Source organism: Plectropomus leopardus, chromosome 1, assembly GCF_008729295.1.
Source record: "Plectropomus leopardus isolate mb chromosome 1, YSFRI_Pleo_2.0, whole genome shotgun sequence".
Taxonomy (NCBI): domain Eukaryota; kingdom Metazoa; phylum Chordata; class Actinopteri; order Perciformes; family Serranidae; genus Plectropomus; species Plectropomus leopardus.
The window spans coordinates 32,338,986-32,356,465 of NC_056463.1; the positions used below are offsets into that span (position 1 = coordinate 32,338,986).

Below are 17,480 nucleotides of genomic sequence, written 5' to 3' on the forward strand. Positions count from 1 at the left end.
AACATCAAAAAACAGCCCAAAAACCCATAAAATACAAGTTCAAAAAAAAGAACAAAACACAAGGCTATAGTATGGTGAGAAATGTCAAAATTTGACATGTCCAAAAAACAACTGAAGACTACTTAGAGTAGCATGTAGAGGCATGTGATTCTATACAGTGTTGAAAAACCATCCAAAAACAGCCCCAAAACCCATAAAATAGCATGTTGAAAAATGAACAAAAAAGCAAGGCTATAGTATGGCCAAAAATGTCAAAATTTTACATGTTCAAAAAACAGCTGAAAACCACTTAATATAGCAAGAAGAGGCACATGATTGTGTATAGTGTTGAAAAAACCATCCAAAAACAGCCCCCAAAACCCACAAAATAGCATGTTGAAAAAATGACCAAAAAAGCAAGGCTATAGTATGGTGAAAATGTCAAAATTTGACATGTTCAAAAAACTGCTGAAAACCACTTAGCATAGCATGTAGAGGCATGTGATTCTATACAGTGTTGAAAAAAACATCCAAAAACAGCCCAATAACCCTAAATAGCATGTTGAAAAAATGACCAAAAAAGCAAGGCTATAGTATGGCGAGAAATGTCAAAATATGACATGTCCAAAAAACACCTGAAAACTACTTAGTATAGCATGTAGAGGCATGTTATTGCATACAGTGTTGAAAAAACATCAAAAAACAGCCCCAAAACCCATAATATACAAGTTAAAAAAAAAAGAACAAAACACAAGGCTATAGTATGGCGAAAATGTCAAAAATTTGACATGTCCAAAAAACTGCTGAAAACCACTTAGTATAGCATGTAGAGGCATGTTATTGTATACAGTGTTGAAAAAAACATCCAAAAGCAGCCCAAAAACCCATAAAATACAAGTTGAAAAATGAACAAAAAACCAAGGCTATAGTATGGCTAAAATGTCAAAATTCTACATGTCCAAGAAACACCTGAAAACCACTTAGCATAGCATGTAGAGGCATGTTTTTATCATATAGGTTTGAAAAACCATTCAAAAGCAGCCCAAAAACCCATAAAATAGCGTGTTTAAAAAATGACCTAAACAGCAAGGCTGTAGTACGGCGAAAATGTCAAAAATTTGACATGTCCAAAAAACACCTGAAAACCACTTAGTATAGCATGTAGACGTGTGTTATTGTATACAGTGTTGAAAAAAACATCAAAAAACAGCCCAAAAACCCATAAAATACAAGTTCAAAAAAAAGAACAAAACACAAGGCTATAGTATGGCGAGAAATGTCAAATTTTACATGTCCAAAAAACAGCTGAAAACCACTTGACATAGCATGAAGAGGCATGTGATTGTGTATAGTGTTGAAAAAAACATCCAAAAACAGCCCAATAACCCATAAAATAGCATGTTGAAAAAATGACCAAAAAAGCAAGGCTATAGTATGGTGAAAATGTCAAAATTTGACATGTCCCAAAAAACAACTGAAAACTACTTAGAGTAGCATGTAGATGCATGTTATTGTATACAGTGTTGAAAAAACCATCCAAAAACAGCCCCCAAAACCCACAAAATAGCATGTTGAAAAAATGACCAAAAAAGCAAGGCTATAGTATGGTGAAAATGTCAAAATTTGACATGTTCAAAAAACTGCTGAAAAACCACTTAGCATAGCATGTAGAGGCATGTGATTCTATACAGTGTTGAAAAAAACATCCAAAAACAGCCCAATAACCCTAAAATAGCATGTTGAAAAAATGACCAAAAAAGCAAGGCTATAGTATGGCCAAAAATGTCAAAATTTTTACATGTCCAAAAAACTGCTGAAAACCACTTAATATAGCATGAAGAGGCACGTGATTGTGTATAGTGTTGAAAAACCATCCAAAAACAGCCCCCGTAAACCCACAAAATAGCATGTTGAAAAAATGACCAAAAAAGCAAGGCTATAGTGTGGTGAAAATGTCAAAATTTGACATGTTCAAAAAACAGATGAAAAACTACTTAGAATAGCATCTAGAGGCATGTTATTGTATACAGTGTTGAAAAAAACATCAAAAAACAGCCCAAAAACCCATAAAATACAAGTTCAAAAAAAGAACAAAACACAAGGCTATAGTATGGCGAGAAATGTCAAAATTTTACATGTCCAAAAAACAGCTGAAAACCACTTGACATAGCATGAAGAGGCATGTGATTGTGTATAGTGTTGAAAAAACATCAAAAAAACAGCCCAATAACCCATAAAATAGCATGTTGAAAAAATGACCAAAAAAGCAAGGCTATAGTATGGTGAAAATGTCAAAATTTGACATGTCCAAAAAAACAACTGAAAACTACTTAGAGTAGCATGTAGATGCATGTTATTGTATACAGTGTTGAAAAACCATCCAAAAACAGCCCCCAAAACCCACAAAATAGCATGTTGAAAAAATGACCAAAAAAGCAAGGCTATAGTATGGTGAAAATGTCAAAATTTGACATGTTCAAAAAACTGCTGAAAACCACTTAGCATAGCATGTAGAGGCATGTGATTCTATACAGTGTTGAAAAAAAACATCCAAAAACAGCCCAATAACCCCTAAAATAGCATGTTGAAAAAATGACCAAAAAAGCAAGGCTATAGTATGGCCAAAAATGTCAAAATTTTACATGTCCAAAAAACAACTGAAAACTACTTAGAGTAGCATGTAGATGCATGTTATTGTATACAGTGTTGAAAAAACATAAAAAAAACAGCCCCCAAAACCCACAAAATAACATGTTGAAAAGATGACCAAAAAAGCAAGGCTATAGTATGGTGAAAATGTCAAATTTGACATGTCCAAAAAACAACTGAAAACTACTTAGAATAGCATCTAGAGGCATGTTATTGTATACAGTGTTGAAAAAACATCAAAAAACAGCCCAAAAACCCATAAAATACAAGTTTAAAAAAAAGAACAAAAAACCAAGGCTATAGTATGGCTAAAATGTCAAAATTCTACATGTCCAAGAAACACCTGAAAACCACTTAGTATAGCATGTAGAGGCATGTTTTATTATACAGTTTTGAAAAACCATCCAAAAGCAGCCCCAAAAACCCATAAAATAGCATGTTTAAAAAATGAACAAAAAAGCAAGGCTATAGTATGGCTAAAATGTCAAAATTTGACATGTCCAAAAAACAGCTGAAAACTACTTAGTATATAGTATGTAGAGGCATGTGATTCTATACAGTGTTGAAAAAACCATCCAAAAACAGCCCCAAAACCCACAAAATAGCATGTTGAAAAAATGACCAAAAAAAAGCAAGGCTATAGTATGGTAAAAATGTCAAAATTTGACATGTCCAAAAAAACAACTGAAAACTACTTCGAGTAGCATGTGGATGCATGTTATTGTATACAGTGTTGAAAAACCATCCATAAACAGCCCCCAAAACCCCTAAAATAGCATGTTGAAAAAATGACCAAAAAAGCAAGGCTATAGTATGGTGAAAATGTCAAAATTTGACATGTCGAAAAAACAACTGAAAACTACTTAGAATAGCATGTGGAGGCATGTTATTGTATACAGTGTTGAAAAAACATAAAAAAAAACAGCCCAAAAACCCATAAAATACAAGTTCAAAGAAAAGAAAAGAACAAAACACAAGGCTATAGTATGGCTAAAATGTCAAAATTCTACATGTCCAAGAAAACCACTTAGCATAGCATGTAGATGCATGTTTTATCATACAGGTTTGAAAAACCATTCAAAAGCAGCCCCAAAAACCCATAAAATAGCATGTTTTAAAAAATGACCAAAACAGCAAGGCTGTAGTACGGCTAAAATGTCAAAATTTGACATGTCCAAAAAACACCTGAAAACCACTTAGTATAGCATGTAGAGGTGTGTGATTCTATACAGTGTTGAAAAAACCATCCAAAAACAGCCCCAAAACCCATAAAATAGCATGTTGAAAAATGAACAAAAAAGCAAGGCTATAGTATGGCCAAAAATGTCAAAAATTTTACATGTTCAAAAAACAGCTGAAAACCACTTAATATAGCAAGAAGAGGCACATGATTGTGTATAGTGTTGAAAAAACATCCAAAAACAGCCCAATAACCCCTAAAATAGCATGTTGAAAAAATGACCAAAAAAGCAAGGCTATAGTATGGCGAGAAATGTCAAAATATGACATGTCCAAAAAACACCTGAAAACTACTTAGTATAGCATGTAGAGGCATGTTATTGCATACAGTGTTGAAAAAACATCAAAAAACAGCCCAAAAACCCATAAAATACAAGTTCAAAAAAAAGAACAAAACACAAGGCTATAGTATGGCTAAAATGTCAAAATTCTACATGTCCAAGAAACACCTGAAAACCACTTAGCATAGCATGTAGAGGCATGTTTTATCATATAGGTTTGAAAAAAACCATTCAAAAGCAGCCCAAAAACCCATAAAATAGCGTGTTGAAAAAATGACCAAAAAAGCAAGGCTATAGTATGGTGAAAATGTCAAAATTTGACATGTCCAAAAAACAACTGAAAACTACTTAGAGTAGCATGTAGATGCATGTTATTGTATACAGTGTTGAAAAACCATCCAAAAAACAGCCCCCAAAACCCACAAAATAGCATGTTGAAAAAATGACCAAAAAAGCAAGGCTATAGTATGGTGAAAATGTCAAAATTTGACATGTTCAAAAAAACTGCTGAAAACCTTAGCATAGCATGTAGAGGCATGTGATTCTATACAGTGTTGAAAAAAACATCCAAAAACAGCCCAATAACCCCTAAAATAGCATGTTGAAAAAATGACCAAAAAAAGCAAGGCTATAGTATGGACAAAAATGTCAAAATTTGACATGTTCAAAAAACTGCTGAAAACCACTTAGCATAGCATGTAGAGGCATGTGATTCTATACAGTGTTGAAAAAAACATCCAAAAACAGCCCAATAACCCCTAAAATAGCACATTGAAAAAATGACCAAAAAAGCAAGGCTATAGTGTGGTGAAAATGTCAAAATTTGACATGTTCAAAAAACAGCTGAAAACCACTTAATGTAGCATGAAGAGGCATGTTATTGTATACAGTGTTGAAAAACCATCCAAAAACAGCCCCCAAAACCCTAAAATAGCATGTTGAAAAAATGACCAAAAAAGCAAGGCTATAGTATGGTGAAAATGTCAAAATTTTACATGTCCAAAAAACAGCTGAAAACCACTTAATATAGCATGAAGAGGCACGTGATTGTGTATAGTGTTGAAAAAACATCCAAAAACAGCCCAATAACCCCTAAAATAGCATGTTGAAAAAATGACCAAAAAAGCAAAGCTATAGTATGGTGAAAATGTCAAAATTTGACATGTCGAAAAAAAAACAACTGAAAACTACTTAGAATAGCATCTAGAGGCATGTTATTGTATACGGTGTTGAAAAAAACATCAAAAAACAGCCAAAAACCCATAAAATACAAGTTCAAAAAAAGAACAAAAAACAAGGCTATAGTATGGCGAGAAATGTCAAAATTTTACATGTCCAAAAAACAGCTGAAAACCACTTGATATAGCATGAAGAGGCATGTGATTGTGTATAGTGTTGAAAAAACATCCAAAAACAGCCCAATAACCCATAAAATAGCATGTTGAAAAAATGACCAAAAAAGCAAGGCTATAGTATGGTGAAAATGTCAAAATTTGACATGTCCAAAAAACAACTGAAAACTACTTAGAGTAGCATGTAGATGCATGTTATTGTATACAGTGTTGAAAAACCATCCAAAAAAGCCCCCAAAACCCACAAAATAGCATGTTGAAAAAATGACCAAAAAAGCAAGGCTATAGTATGGTGAAAATGTCAAAATTTGACATGTCCAAAAAACAACTGAAAACTACTTAGAGTAGCATGTAGATGCATGTTATTGTATACAGTGTTGAAAAACCATCCAAAAACAGCCCCCAAAACCCACAAAATAGCATGTTGAAAAAAATGACCAAAAAAGCAAGGCTATAGTATGGTGAAAATGTCAAAATTTGACATGTTCAAAAAACTGCTGAAAACCACTTAGCATAGCATGTAGAGGCATGTGATTCTATACAGTGTTGAAAAAAACATCCAAAAACAGCCCAATAACCCCTAAAATAGCATGTTGAAAAAAATGACCAAAAAAGCAAGGCTATAGTATGGTGAAAATGTCAAAATTTTACATGTCCAAAAAACAGCTGAAAACCAGTTGATATAGCATGAAGAGGCATGTGATTGTGTATAGTGTTGAAAAAATATCCAAAAACAGCCCAATAACCCATAAAATAGCATGTTTAAAAAATGAACAAAAAAGCAAGGCTATAGTATGGCGAGAAATGTCAAAATTTGACATGTCCAAAAAACAGCTGAAAACCACTTAATATAGCATGAAGAGGCACGTGATTGTGTATAGTGTTGAAAAAACATCCAAAAACAGCCCAATAACCCCTAAAATAGCATGTTGAAAAAATGACCAAAAAAGCAAAGCTATAGTATGGTGAAAATGTCAAAATTTGACATGTCGAAAAAAACAACTGAAAACTACTTAGAATAGCATCTAGAGGCATGTTATTGTATACAGTGTTGAAAAAAACATCAAAAAACAGCCAAAAACCCATAAAATACAAGTTCAAAAAAAAGAACAAAACACAAGGCTATAGTATGGCGAGAAATGTCAAAATTTTACATGTCCAAAAAACAGCTGAAAACCACTTGATATAGCATAGCATGAAGAGGCATGTGATTGTGTATAGTGTTGAAAAAAACATCCAAAAACAGCCCAATAACCCATAAAATAGCATGTTGAAAAAATGACCAAAAAAGCAAGGCTATAGTATGGTGAAAATGTCAAAATTTGACATGTCCAAAAAACAACTGAAAACTACTTAGAGTAGCATGTAGATGCATGTTATTGTATACAGTGTTGAAAAACCATCCAAAAACAGCCCCCAAAACCCACAAAATAGCATGTTGAAAAAATGACCAAAAAAGCAAGGCTATAGTATGGTGAAAATGTCAAAATTTGACATGTCCAAAAAAACAACTGAAAACTACTTAGAGTAGCATGTAGATGCATGTTATTGTATACAGTGTTGAAAAACCATCCAAAAACAGCCCCCAAAACCCACAAAATAGCATGTTGAAAAAATGACCAAAAAAGCAAGGCTATAGTATGGTGAAAATGTCAAAATTTGACATGTTCAAAAAAAACTGCTGAAAACCACTTAGCATAGCATGTAGAGGCATGTGATTCTATACAGTGTTGAAAAAAACATCCAAAAACAGCCCAATAACCCCTAAAATAGCATGTTGAAAAAATGACCAAAAAAGCAAGGCTATAGTATGGCCAAAAATGTCAAAATTTTACATGTCCAAAAAACTGCTGAAAACCACTTAATATAGCATGAAGAGGCACATGATTGTGTATAGTGTTGAAAAACCATCCAAAAACAGCCCCCGAAACCCACAAAATAGCATGTTGAAAAAATGACCAAAAAAAGCAAGGCTATAGTGTGGTGAAAATGTCAAAATTTGACATGTTCAAAAAAACAGCTGAAAACCACTTCATGTAGCATGAAGAGGCGTGTTATTGTATACAGTGTTGAAAAAACATCCAAAAACAGCCCCAAAACCCCTAAAATAGCATGTTGAAAAAATGACCAAAAAAAAGCAAGGCTATAGTGTGGTGAAAATGTCAAAATTTGGCATGTCCAAAAATCAACTGAAAACTACTTAGCATAGCATGTAGAGGCATGTGATTCTATACAGTGTTGAAAAAACATAAAAAAAAAAACAGCCCCCAAAACCCACAAAATAACATGTTGAAAAGATGACCAAAAAAGCAAGGCTATAGTATGGTGAAAATGTCAAATTTTACATGTCCAAAAAACAGCTGAAAACCACTTAATATAGCATGAAGAGGCACGTGATTGTGTATAGTGTTGAAAAAACATCCAAAAACAGCCCAATAACCCCTAAAATAGCATGTTGAAAAAATGACCAAAAAACCAAGGCTATAGTATGGTGAAAATGTCAAAATTTGACATGTCCAAAAAACAACTGAAAACTACTTAGAATAGCATGTAGAGGCATGTTATTGTATACAGTGTTGAAAAAACATAAAAAAAAAACAGCCCAAAAACCCATAAAATACAAGTTCAAAAAAAAGAACAAAAACACAAGGCTATAGTATGGCTAAAATGTCAAAATTCTACATGTCCAAGAAACACCTGAAAACCATTTAGTATAGCATGTAGAGGCATGTTTTATTATACAGTTTTGAAAAACCATCCAAAAGCAGCCCCAAAAACCCATAAAATAGCATGTTTAAAAAAATGAACAAAAAAAAGCAAGGCTATAGTATGGCTAAAATGTCAAAATTTGACATGTCCAAAAAACAGCTGAAAACTACTTAGTATATAGTATGTAGAGGCATGTGATTCTATACAGTGTTGAAAAACCATCCAAAAACAGTCCCAAAACCCACAAAATAGCATGTTGAAAAAATGACCAAAAAAGCAAGGCTATTGTATGGTGAAAATGTCAAAATTTGACATGTCCAAAAAAACAACTGAAAACTACTTCGAGTAGCATGTGGATGCATGTTATTGTATACAGTGTTGAAAAACCATCCATAAACAGCCCCCAAAACCCCTAAAATAGCATGTTGAAAAAATGACCAAAAAAGCAAGGCTATAGTGTGGTGAAAATGTCAAAATTTGACATGTTCAAAAAACTGCTGAAAACCACTTAATATAGCATGTAGAGGCATGTGATTGTGTATAGTGTTGAAAAAACATCCAAAAACAGCCCAATAACCCCTAAAATAGCATGTTGAAAAAATGACCAAAAAAGCAAGGCTATAGTATGGTGAAAATGTCAAAATTTGACATGTCCAAAAAAACACCTGAAAACTACTTAGAGTAGCATGTAGAGGCATGTTATTGTATACTGTGTTGAAAAAACATCAAAAAACAGCCCAAAACCCATAATATACAAGTTCAAAAAAAAAGAACAAAACACAAGGCTTGCATGTAGAAGCATGTTATAAATATAGTGTTGAAAAAAATATCCAAAAACAGCCCAATAAACCCCTAAAATAGCATGTTTAAAAAATGACCAAAAAAGCAAGGCTATAGTATGGCAAAAATGTCAAAAATTTGACAAGTCCAAAAAACATCTGAAAACCACTTAGTATAGCATGTAGAGGCATGTTATAATATAGTGTTGAAAAAATATCCCTCAAAGGCCGAATAAAACATAAAATAACAAGTTGAAAAAATGAATAAAACGCAAGGCTATAGTATGGCGAGAAATGTCAAAATTTGACGTCCAAGAAACAACTGAAAACTACTTAGTATAGCATGTAGAGGCATGTTATATTATATAGAGTGTTGAAAAAATATCCCTCAAAGGCCGAAAAAAAAACCAAAATAACAAGTTGAAAAAGGCCAAAAATCCATAAAATAGCATGTTGATAAAATGACCAAAAAAGCAAGGCTATAGTATGGTGAAAATGTCAAAATATGACCTGTCCATAAAATTGCTGAAAACCACATAAAATAGCATGCTGAGACACAACATAGCATAGGTTCTTGCAAAAACAGACCAAAACACCATAAAATTGCATGTAAAAAAAAACAACTAAAATGCCATTTTATAGTATTCTAAAAAATGTCAAATCATCACATGTCCTGAAAACAACATAAAACCAAATAAAATAACATACCAAGACATGGTGTAGCATAGTTTTACAAAATTGGCAAAAAACACCATAATATAGCATGTTAAAAAAAATGACCAAAAATGTATAGGATGTCATAATATGTCAAAATAAGACTTGTCCAAAAAACAGGTGAAAACCACATATTAAGCATGATGAGACACGTCATAGTATAGAACGCTCAATAAATGTCTAACAAATGTCATAATGTAGCATGTCGAAAACATGACCAAAAACGTCATAGTATGTCTTCCAAAATGGTTTAAAAAAGTCATACTACTGTATGTCGTATTAAATGTCATCGCAAAATCATCCTTTAATATGTTGTCCAGAAAGACATGGCCCTTGATTTCATCCTAAATGAATGAATGACATTTTTTAGTGATTTTTGACAACACGATTTCTGACAACACAATACACTGTGACGTTTTTTCATGATTTTTGAACATAGTATACTTTTTTTTTTTTTGCTATTTTTGACAACATACTATACAATGAAGTTATTTTACGATTTTTTATGACAAACTATACAATGGCATTTTTGACGACATACCAAACTATAACATTTTTTCATGATAGATATTTTTTCTTTTTTCATGGCATAGTACGATTTTAGATTTTTTTTTTCTTGATTTTTGAGGACGTCTACGTGCCATTTACACACTTTAATTGATCAGATTGCCGAAACGCATGCTAATACCAGGTCTAAACAGGGTCTAACTGAACTATCAGTGGATGTGCAACTAAAACTAAAGCATGTCTTTTTCTTCAGTGTGTTCTAGACAGTACAACGATTCCTGTAAACATCCTGAACATGATCGTGAAGAATTCAGAGATGGAGAAATGGGTCCGGCCTGTGGACAATTCTGGCCCACTTCTCTTTAACCACCACAGCTACACTCACATCTACGTTGATGGCTCCCAGAACAAGGGAAACAACAACCATGTAGTTCTGTTCCTGTCTCTAAGTGAGTTATCAAGTAATGTAATGAGGGAAGTTAATAAGAATAGTGTATTGTACTGTATACTTGTATATATTTGAGGGTCATTAAACACACAGGTTCCTTTAAATTGTTGGCTGAAAAGCATTTTGAACTACCTATTGTCTGACATACTAAAGAAGTATCAAATATCTGTTGGAAAAAGGCCTGAAGACACACGCAGCCTGATTCAGCCAAGTAGCCAAGTAGGGCAAATATGGGTGTGTGTTGTGACTCATTGAGTGAACAAACCAGAAAGGTTTTACATATATTTCCACAGACTGAAGGTTGACGGTACAGTTAAATGTTCTTCCTGAGTGCAGAGTAGAAACACAGTGTGTGTTATTGCAGTAAGTTGTCTTAAATTTGACACTAAAAAAACAAAACCTCTTCCTGGAAAAGTTGCCACTCTATCCTGATACTAGATTGAGCTTGGCTTGGCTATCTGTGTAGCAGAAAGGAAGAAATGTTTTTAAAGAATAGTTTCTCATGACTCTGACTGATCTACAGATACTCCAAGGACCCAGCGTTTGGTTTTAGTTTGAGGTTTATTGCCATTTACCAAGAGCAGAAACGCATCATGTGAAATCTCATGAGAAATACTGTAATACTTTTTCTTTCACCTCATACAACGTGTGATGTGTCATTGCGCTGTTTTTGCGCTCTGGCCAACACATGTTAAAACAAGATAAAGAAATGTAAGACTTCAAACAAAAAGAACAAGGAGACTATAACTCGTCAAATAAAAACATTAACATTTGTTGAAATGAAGGTCAATCTGAAATTTGAATAAAACCCACTTTTTGTGTTTGAAAATATAAATATAATGATGCAGCGGTTACTGTTGCCTAATATAAATACCAAATTGTCACCTTGTTACACTCTGTTTCCATCTTAAAAGGGCAGAAGAAGGTAGAAGGTAGATGTATTAGTTGAAACAAGAACAATTACATTGAGTTGATTGAAATCACCGGCTTCTACATTCTATCCAGTTCCTTGAGCATATTGCTGCTGATCATGCAGTTCTTACAGCGCATTTTTGGATTTGAATCAGTCTTGAGTCCTTTCAGCTATTAAGGTCTGTCCATCCAGTGCAATAGCTTGATCTGGAATGGTGGGCGTTTACCATGCTTCTGTGAAGATGTTGGCAGAGCGGTCTCTGATTTCCATTTGCTAAGTGAACCTCAATCACATCTCATCCATGTTATTCTCCTGCATCCGGAGATTAGCCAGAAAAATTCTTGGCAGAGGAACAGCTCTCGGTCCAAGTCGGGTCAGCCTCGCCCTGACTCTCCTCCCCTCTCTTTGTCCAGCGCTTTCGGTTCAGTCTGATGTTGTGTCCAATCTAACAGATTTCTTTGGGAGAAGGGGATTTACTTTCCTTGATCAGTTTTAAAACCATATCTGTCTTGCAGCTGCTGAGTGACCCAAATTGGCTGAACCAATCCATCATGACCAGAGAGGTCCATACTCTCACAAGCAGGAGGCTGCTATGCCAACTGAACAGTTTCCCATTTCAAAGGGGGAAGCATAATGACATGCAACTTGAATATCAATGTGATAAAAGTTGTAGACCAACAACCAACAGCAATAAAATTCTAAAAACATTACACATGCACTGTCAGGCCTATATGTAAAAACATTAGTTTTGCTTTCTCCTCTTTGTCAGATGTAGCAGGATATACTGGAGGCCGGGTTTACACAGGTTTAAAGACATTATCAAGGCAACACAATCTCTCAGCAGACTTTTTTTCTTTAGTTTTTTAATCAAACATTTGATCGGCTTTGCTGGAGGAGTCATGTGAGGTGACGGAACATGAGATATGGGTGGGCGGGGTTGTAGTGGGGTGTGTTTACTCGGGGTTGAGCAGTTTAGTCATTTCCTGTGGTTCATCTCTTTGAACAGATAATGGAGGTATTCATAAGGTGATGCAGACTAAAAGTCAGACCTTTGTCATCGCTGAGTACCGGCCTTTCAACCGCAGCACCCACATCCTCAGTATGATCCTGGACCCATCCTCTGTGAGTAACACAGCACCACCTACACAAATCTTCTTTGCATCCAGGTGGGAGGGAGTATAGAAGAAACTGTCAGTAACGGTAGTAGCAGTAGTGAGTAAAAGGAATGGTATGGAGTGTTTCTAGAGGAGTGCTTGTAACTTGGATTTTTTAAATGTCTTAACTTTTCAGTGGATATTGGTGTTTTAAAAATATGCAAAATGGCCCAGTACAATTAAAACTGTGTATCATTGCAGAGGAAGCTCTATGTGAATTCAAAACATGAAGTGGTCCAAATGGATGTGGCAAACTGTGCCCATTACGGAAACAGCTGTCAGCTATGTGTCTTGGCCAGAGATCCTTACTGCGGCTGGGACAAGACACAATGCACCCCTGAAACAAAGTAAGACCACCCATCTTTATGTACCTGGTGACATTTCATCTTAATATGTCAACATACATCATTTCACATCCACCGGTTACATTTTAGTGGCCTTGGCTTAAAGGTACTCTGTGAAATCTTCTTGTAAACGAACAAAGATGTTTCTTGTGTTTGCTTGAGGTCAAACAAACACTTGTATGGTGGCTCTGAGAGACCAATCTCTGTGCACCACCAAGCTACATCTATACCAACTTGACAACACATGCTCAGCATTTCAAAAAATGCCTGAAAAAAAAAGGGACACTAAAAAGTAATGCATGTGGTTGGGACATTGTTGTTGTTGCCATGGTTTGCGGCTTATGAGGTCAATGAAGTTGGTAAAATTGGCTATCCATCATTGTGATTGCATGATTCAGACAATATGATAATAAGCAAAAGGCTAATGCTTATAATGGCAAATATCTACAATCATATATGAATGGGTTGGTTGGGGACACAAACCAAAAACTTAAATTTTCTGACATTTTCCAACACCAATGACAGATAAACTTCACTAATATCATAATCTACAAAGAACAATAAACTGCATGTCTCAGCTGTGTGCATCACTTTTTCATGTTCCTTTGAAACTGTTTTCGTTGTGTTGTGAGCTAAATGCAGTGCTTCTTCTAAATGCTGCACGTGGTGTCAAATTGAGTTTTTTGTGTGTTGTCATGTTGGTGAAGATGTGTATTCTTTTGTCAGTATTGTATCTATTTGCATGTATTTTCTTAATTTGCAGTGCTTTGAGCTCTCAGTGCCTGTACGTACTCTCATAGGGTAGTAGTGTGAAACCAGCAGCTGAAATGTACATTGCATGGCCAATGTATTCACATGTGTAAGATAAAAACAAAACTGCAATCCAAACTGCACAGCTAGTGGTCATTCAAAGTGTTATGTGTCACAGCTATCTACAGCTGATCAACCGCAAGCTGCATCTGCTTAAGTATCATCACTTACCGTGTGAAGCAACTCTGATGACTCTCATATAAAACATGTAACCAAAATATTCCAACACTCAGCTGACACTGGCAGTGCCAACCTGATACCGGCAGTGTTTTGTCATCACAGCAAAACCTATAATTCCACAGCAGTCGGCTGTTTCAGCTGTCAAAATACAAACAACACAATGGTCTAAACAAGGTGACATCAAACAATCTTGCTTGATAAGCCTTTGTTTGAACCATTAAAATAACTTTTCATAAGATGACAATTTAAATCATGCCATATTATATATACATTACTGTCTGTTTTTATTTTAATTATTTAGCCATTATTTGAGAGAAAAAATATGAGTGAAGACTGAGGCAAGAAGAGAGGTGCAAATGATTATTCTGCAGGATATGCCGTATCTAAAAAGTTTTTTAAAGGTCTATGTCCCTAGTGTTGGAAAATGCATGGTCACATTGCAGCAATGGTAGCTTTCTATGTGCTATCATTCCTATTTTCATCCCCCCATGATCACAATTTTCTATGTTCTTTTCGCTATTTTACTCATAGTCAGTATAACAGAAGGTAACCGTCACTGAATATTATGAAGTTAAAGCAAATTCTAAATGCTTCTGTGAATGATGATAGTTGCACCAAACAATATATAACTTCATGACATTCTGTGAAGATTATCTTCTTTACAGACTCAATGTGTTAAATGTCAAAAGAAAACAAAAATAATGGAAAAATTGTAATGATGGAAGGATGAAAAAAGAGTGAGAGCACATAGAAAGCTACCATTGCTGAAGTTCTATCATGCATTTTCCAGCACTAGAGACATAGACCTTAATAAATATCACTATGAGAAATGGTCCCTCATAATTGGCATGAACATCCCCTTGGCCCTTTAAGACACATCTGCAAGACCTATGTACTTTTCTGATTTAATTACAGCCAATCAACATCAATTTTGCATCCAAACCAATTTTAATACAGAATTTTTACCAAAAACAAATGATCACTTTGGAGCCATAATTTTAGCATTACTTGGCAATTTAAAAGTGGGAATTGTCATCTGAGTTCTTGTTTAAACATTTCAGCATGTTGTTTTAGCCGAGCCCTGAGCATACAGTGTGTCATGAGTTCTGGCAGCTTAACAGTGAGCCGTGCTTTAGTCAAGTGACTGTCACATGCTTAATGTCACTTGCTGTTGGGGGGTGGGGGTTACAACAAAGTATTTTATGATGTCAAGACATAAAAAATATGCAAAATGTGTAATGGTATTTTTTTCCAACATTGCAACAGCTTTTATCTATCAGAAAACAGAAGTAAAAAAATGTGTACTCTCTTGAGGATTTAAAAATAAGTTCTGTCATGAACAGACATGAGAAGCAAAGTCTGATCCAGTGTGAAGATAAAAGGTTGTCATCTTAACCAGAAAATGTTGTTTTAATGAGAACTGAGTTTCTACTTTCAACACAACTTTCCCACTATAGTGATACTGTAAGTTTTCTTACTACACAGATCATCTGTGCTAGTATCATTGTTACATTCTCACTGTATACAGTTTCAGTCTACAGGCACAGAAAGACAGCCTTGTAACAATGTGATCATAAGTTGACTTGAAATGCACTTCACACCTTAAACTGACAGACCACTTTCTCTTTAAACAGAAGACTTTAGACTTTTTTCAGTAGTTCAACAGGCTAGAATTAGATATCCGTGGTGTGAGTACCTTTTGCACTATTTCCTACACCACTAACACAGAAACACAGCAGCCCCCGATCTGTCAACCCCTCACTCAAATGTTTCCACATCTGCATACATACTTCCTGTAGTATGGTTGATCACTTTGTTCACTGAGATCACTTTCTGAGTGTAAAGGAAAATTAGTCTGAAAGCAAACCTGAAATACATTTTTCTTTCAAAGTAAGAGGCATATATTTCTAACTGAGCCATCTTTTTCTTTCCCAGTGGCACTTGGTTGCAGGATGTGACCCAAGGGAACCATGCCAGGTGTCCATCTCCATCTAAGGACCAGGGAAAAGGTATTAATCTTTTTTTTTTTCACTTTTTTAAACAAGTTTCCAGTATAGTATTTCACAGTTGTTAAAAAAGTATTTCGAGGTATGACGTGCAAGGTAGATTTACTAGTCATTTTTTAAACATAGTGAAGCTGCTCTGTAGTGTGGTGGTACAGCAGTGGGTACACCTGTATCTGAAGGTGTCCCCAAAAACCTTCATCCCACACTGGCCATTGCCAGAGTCCACAACAGGCTGACAGAGGTGTGGCTTTCCACATGCTTATCACACACAGGTGCAGCCCACACACAGACATGTCTTTGGCTGATGGTTCCTGAAACATCAGCCAAATACATGCAGGTTGCCTCAAAATTGCGAGGGAATTTCTCTCAGGATCAGATACACATACACACGTACATTCATGTTTGTTAAGTAATAAAACATATAATTCACATTTAATAACACACTGTCTTTCTATTTCTAGAAAGACTGATAGATGGATAGATAGTGTATTATTAAATGTCAAATATTGATTTTATTTCCAGTCTGTATGCTAAGCTAAGCTAAGCTAACCTGACATGAAAGTGGTATTGATCTTATCTACCTCTCAGCATAATGTCACAATTTGCCGCATGTGCTGACTATGCCTGTAGGCATAATCATAACAGGCAAATACTTTGTGTAAAACTTCTTTAACCAAATATACATGCAAAACTTGTTGGATATAATACCTTGGAATAAACATAACTTTACATATTTTACTGGCTGAATAGCTCAGTGGTTGCAGTAAGGCAGCACAGCTGCCAGTTTTAGGAATACTGCATGCTTGCTCTCATGATACCATAAAGTTTGTCAAGGCTGCCCATTACATACCTTATATGAATGTGGGACATCATCTTCGATCACCCTTTGCACTTTTATCTACAAATGAATAGCTAAGCTCAAAATTGTACTAATTCAAATTCTCCTACCTGGAGGGGTTTTTGCTGAGGATGTCTCTACCAGTCCTATAAATGACATGCAGGTATTTCGCTCTACATTTTGTCTCTGAACACCAAATTGATTTACATAGTCTGCATGTTTTATTCTAAAAGAAGCAGCCCTTGACTTTACAGCCAATAATTCCCATCTTTTCAATTTAGCACATTAAATATTGCTTTTCTTTATGTGTCTGTTACTTAAGTGAGGAATTTAGGCTAATTTGAACCGTTATTTTATCTTACCATATGCTTTACATGATACAGGAAACTTGCAAGCAACAGACTTGGCCACTTTCCAGAAGTGTGTATTATCTTGCATGACTTGCAGTGTGGTTTTGCCCATGTCACGTCATCACTACAATGCATGTTGCCGCATGTTGAAATCTGATCTATGGTAGTGTTATTCCTAAGTTTTAATATTTTCAACAAGAGGTTTGAACTGTTTTTTAAAAATACTAA

General features: G+C 35.0%; 1 protein-coding gene across 2 annotated transcripts in view; it reads left to right on the plus strand.

The window, feature by feature from the left end:
• Positions 1-17,480, plus strand: part of LOC121941091 (semaphorin-7A) — a 35,541-nt gene that overhangs the window by 14,241 nt on the left and 3,820 nt on the right. For both annotated transcript variants that reach the window (XM_042483821.1, XM_042483813.1), the window contains exons 10-13: positions 10,463-10,658; positions 12,577-12,692; positions 12,926-13,071; positions 15,994-16,067. In XM_042483821.1, coding sequence (XP_042339755.1) covers positions 10,463-10,658; positions 12,577-12,692; positions 12,926-13,071; positions 15,994-16,067 — 532 coding nt within the window. The remainder of the gene's footprint in view (positions 1-10,462; positions 10,659-12,576; positions 12,693-12,925; positions 13,072-15,993; positions 16,068-17,480) is intronic.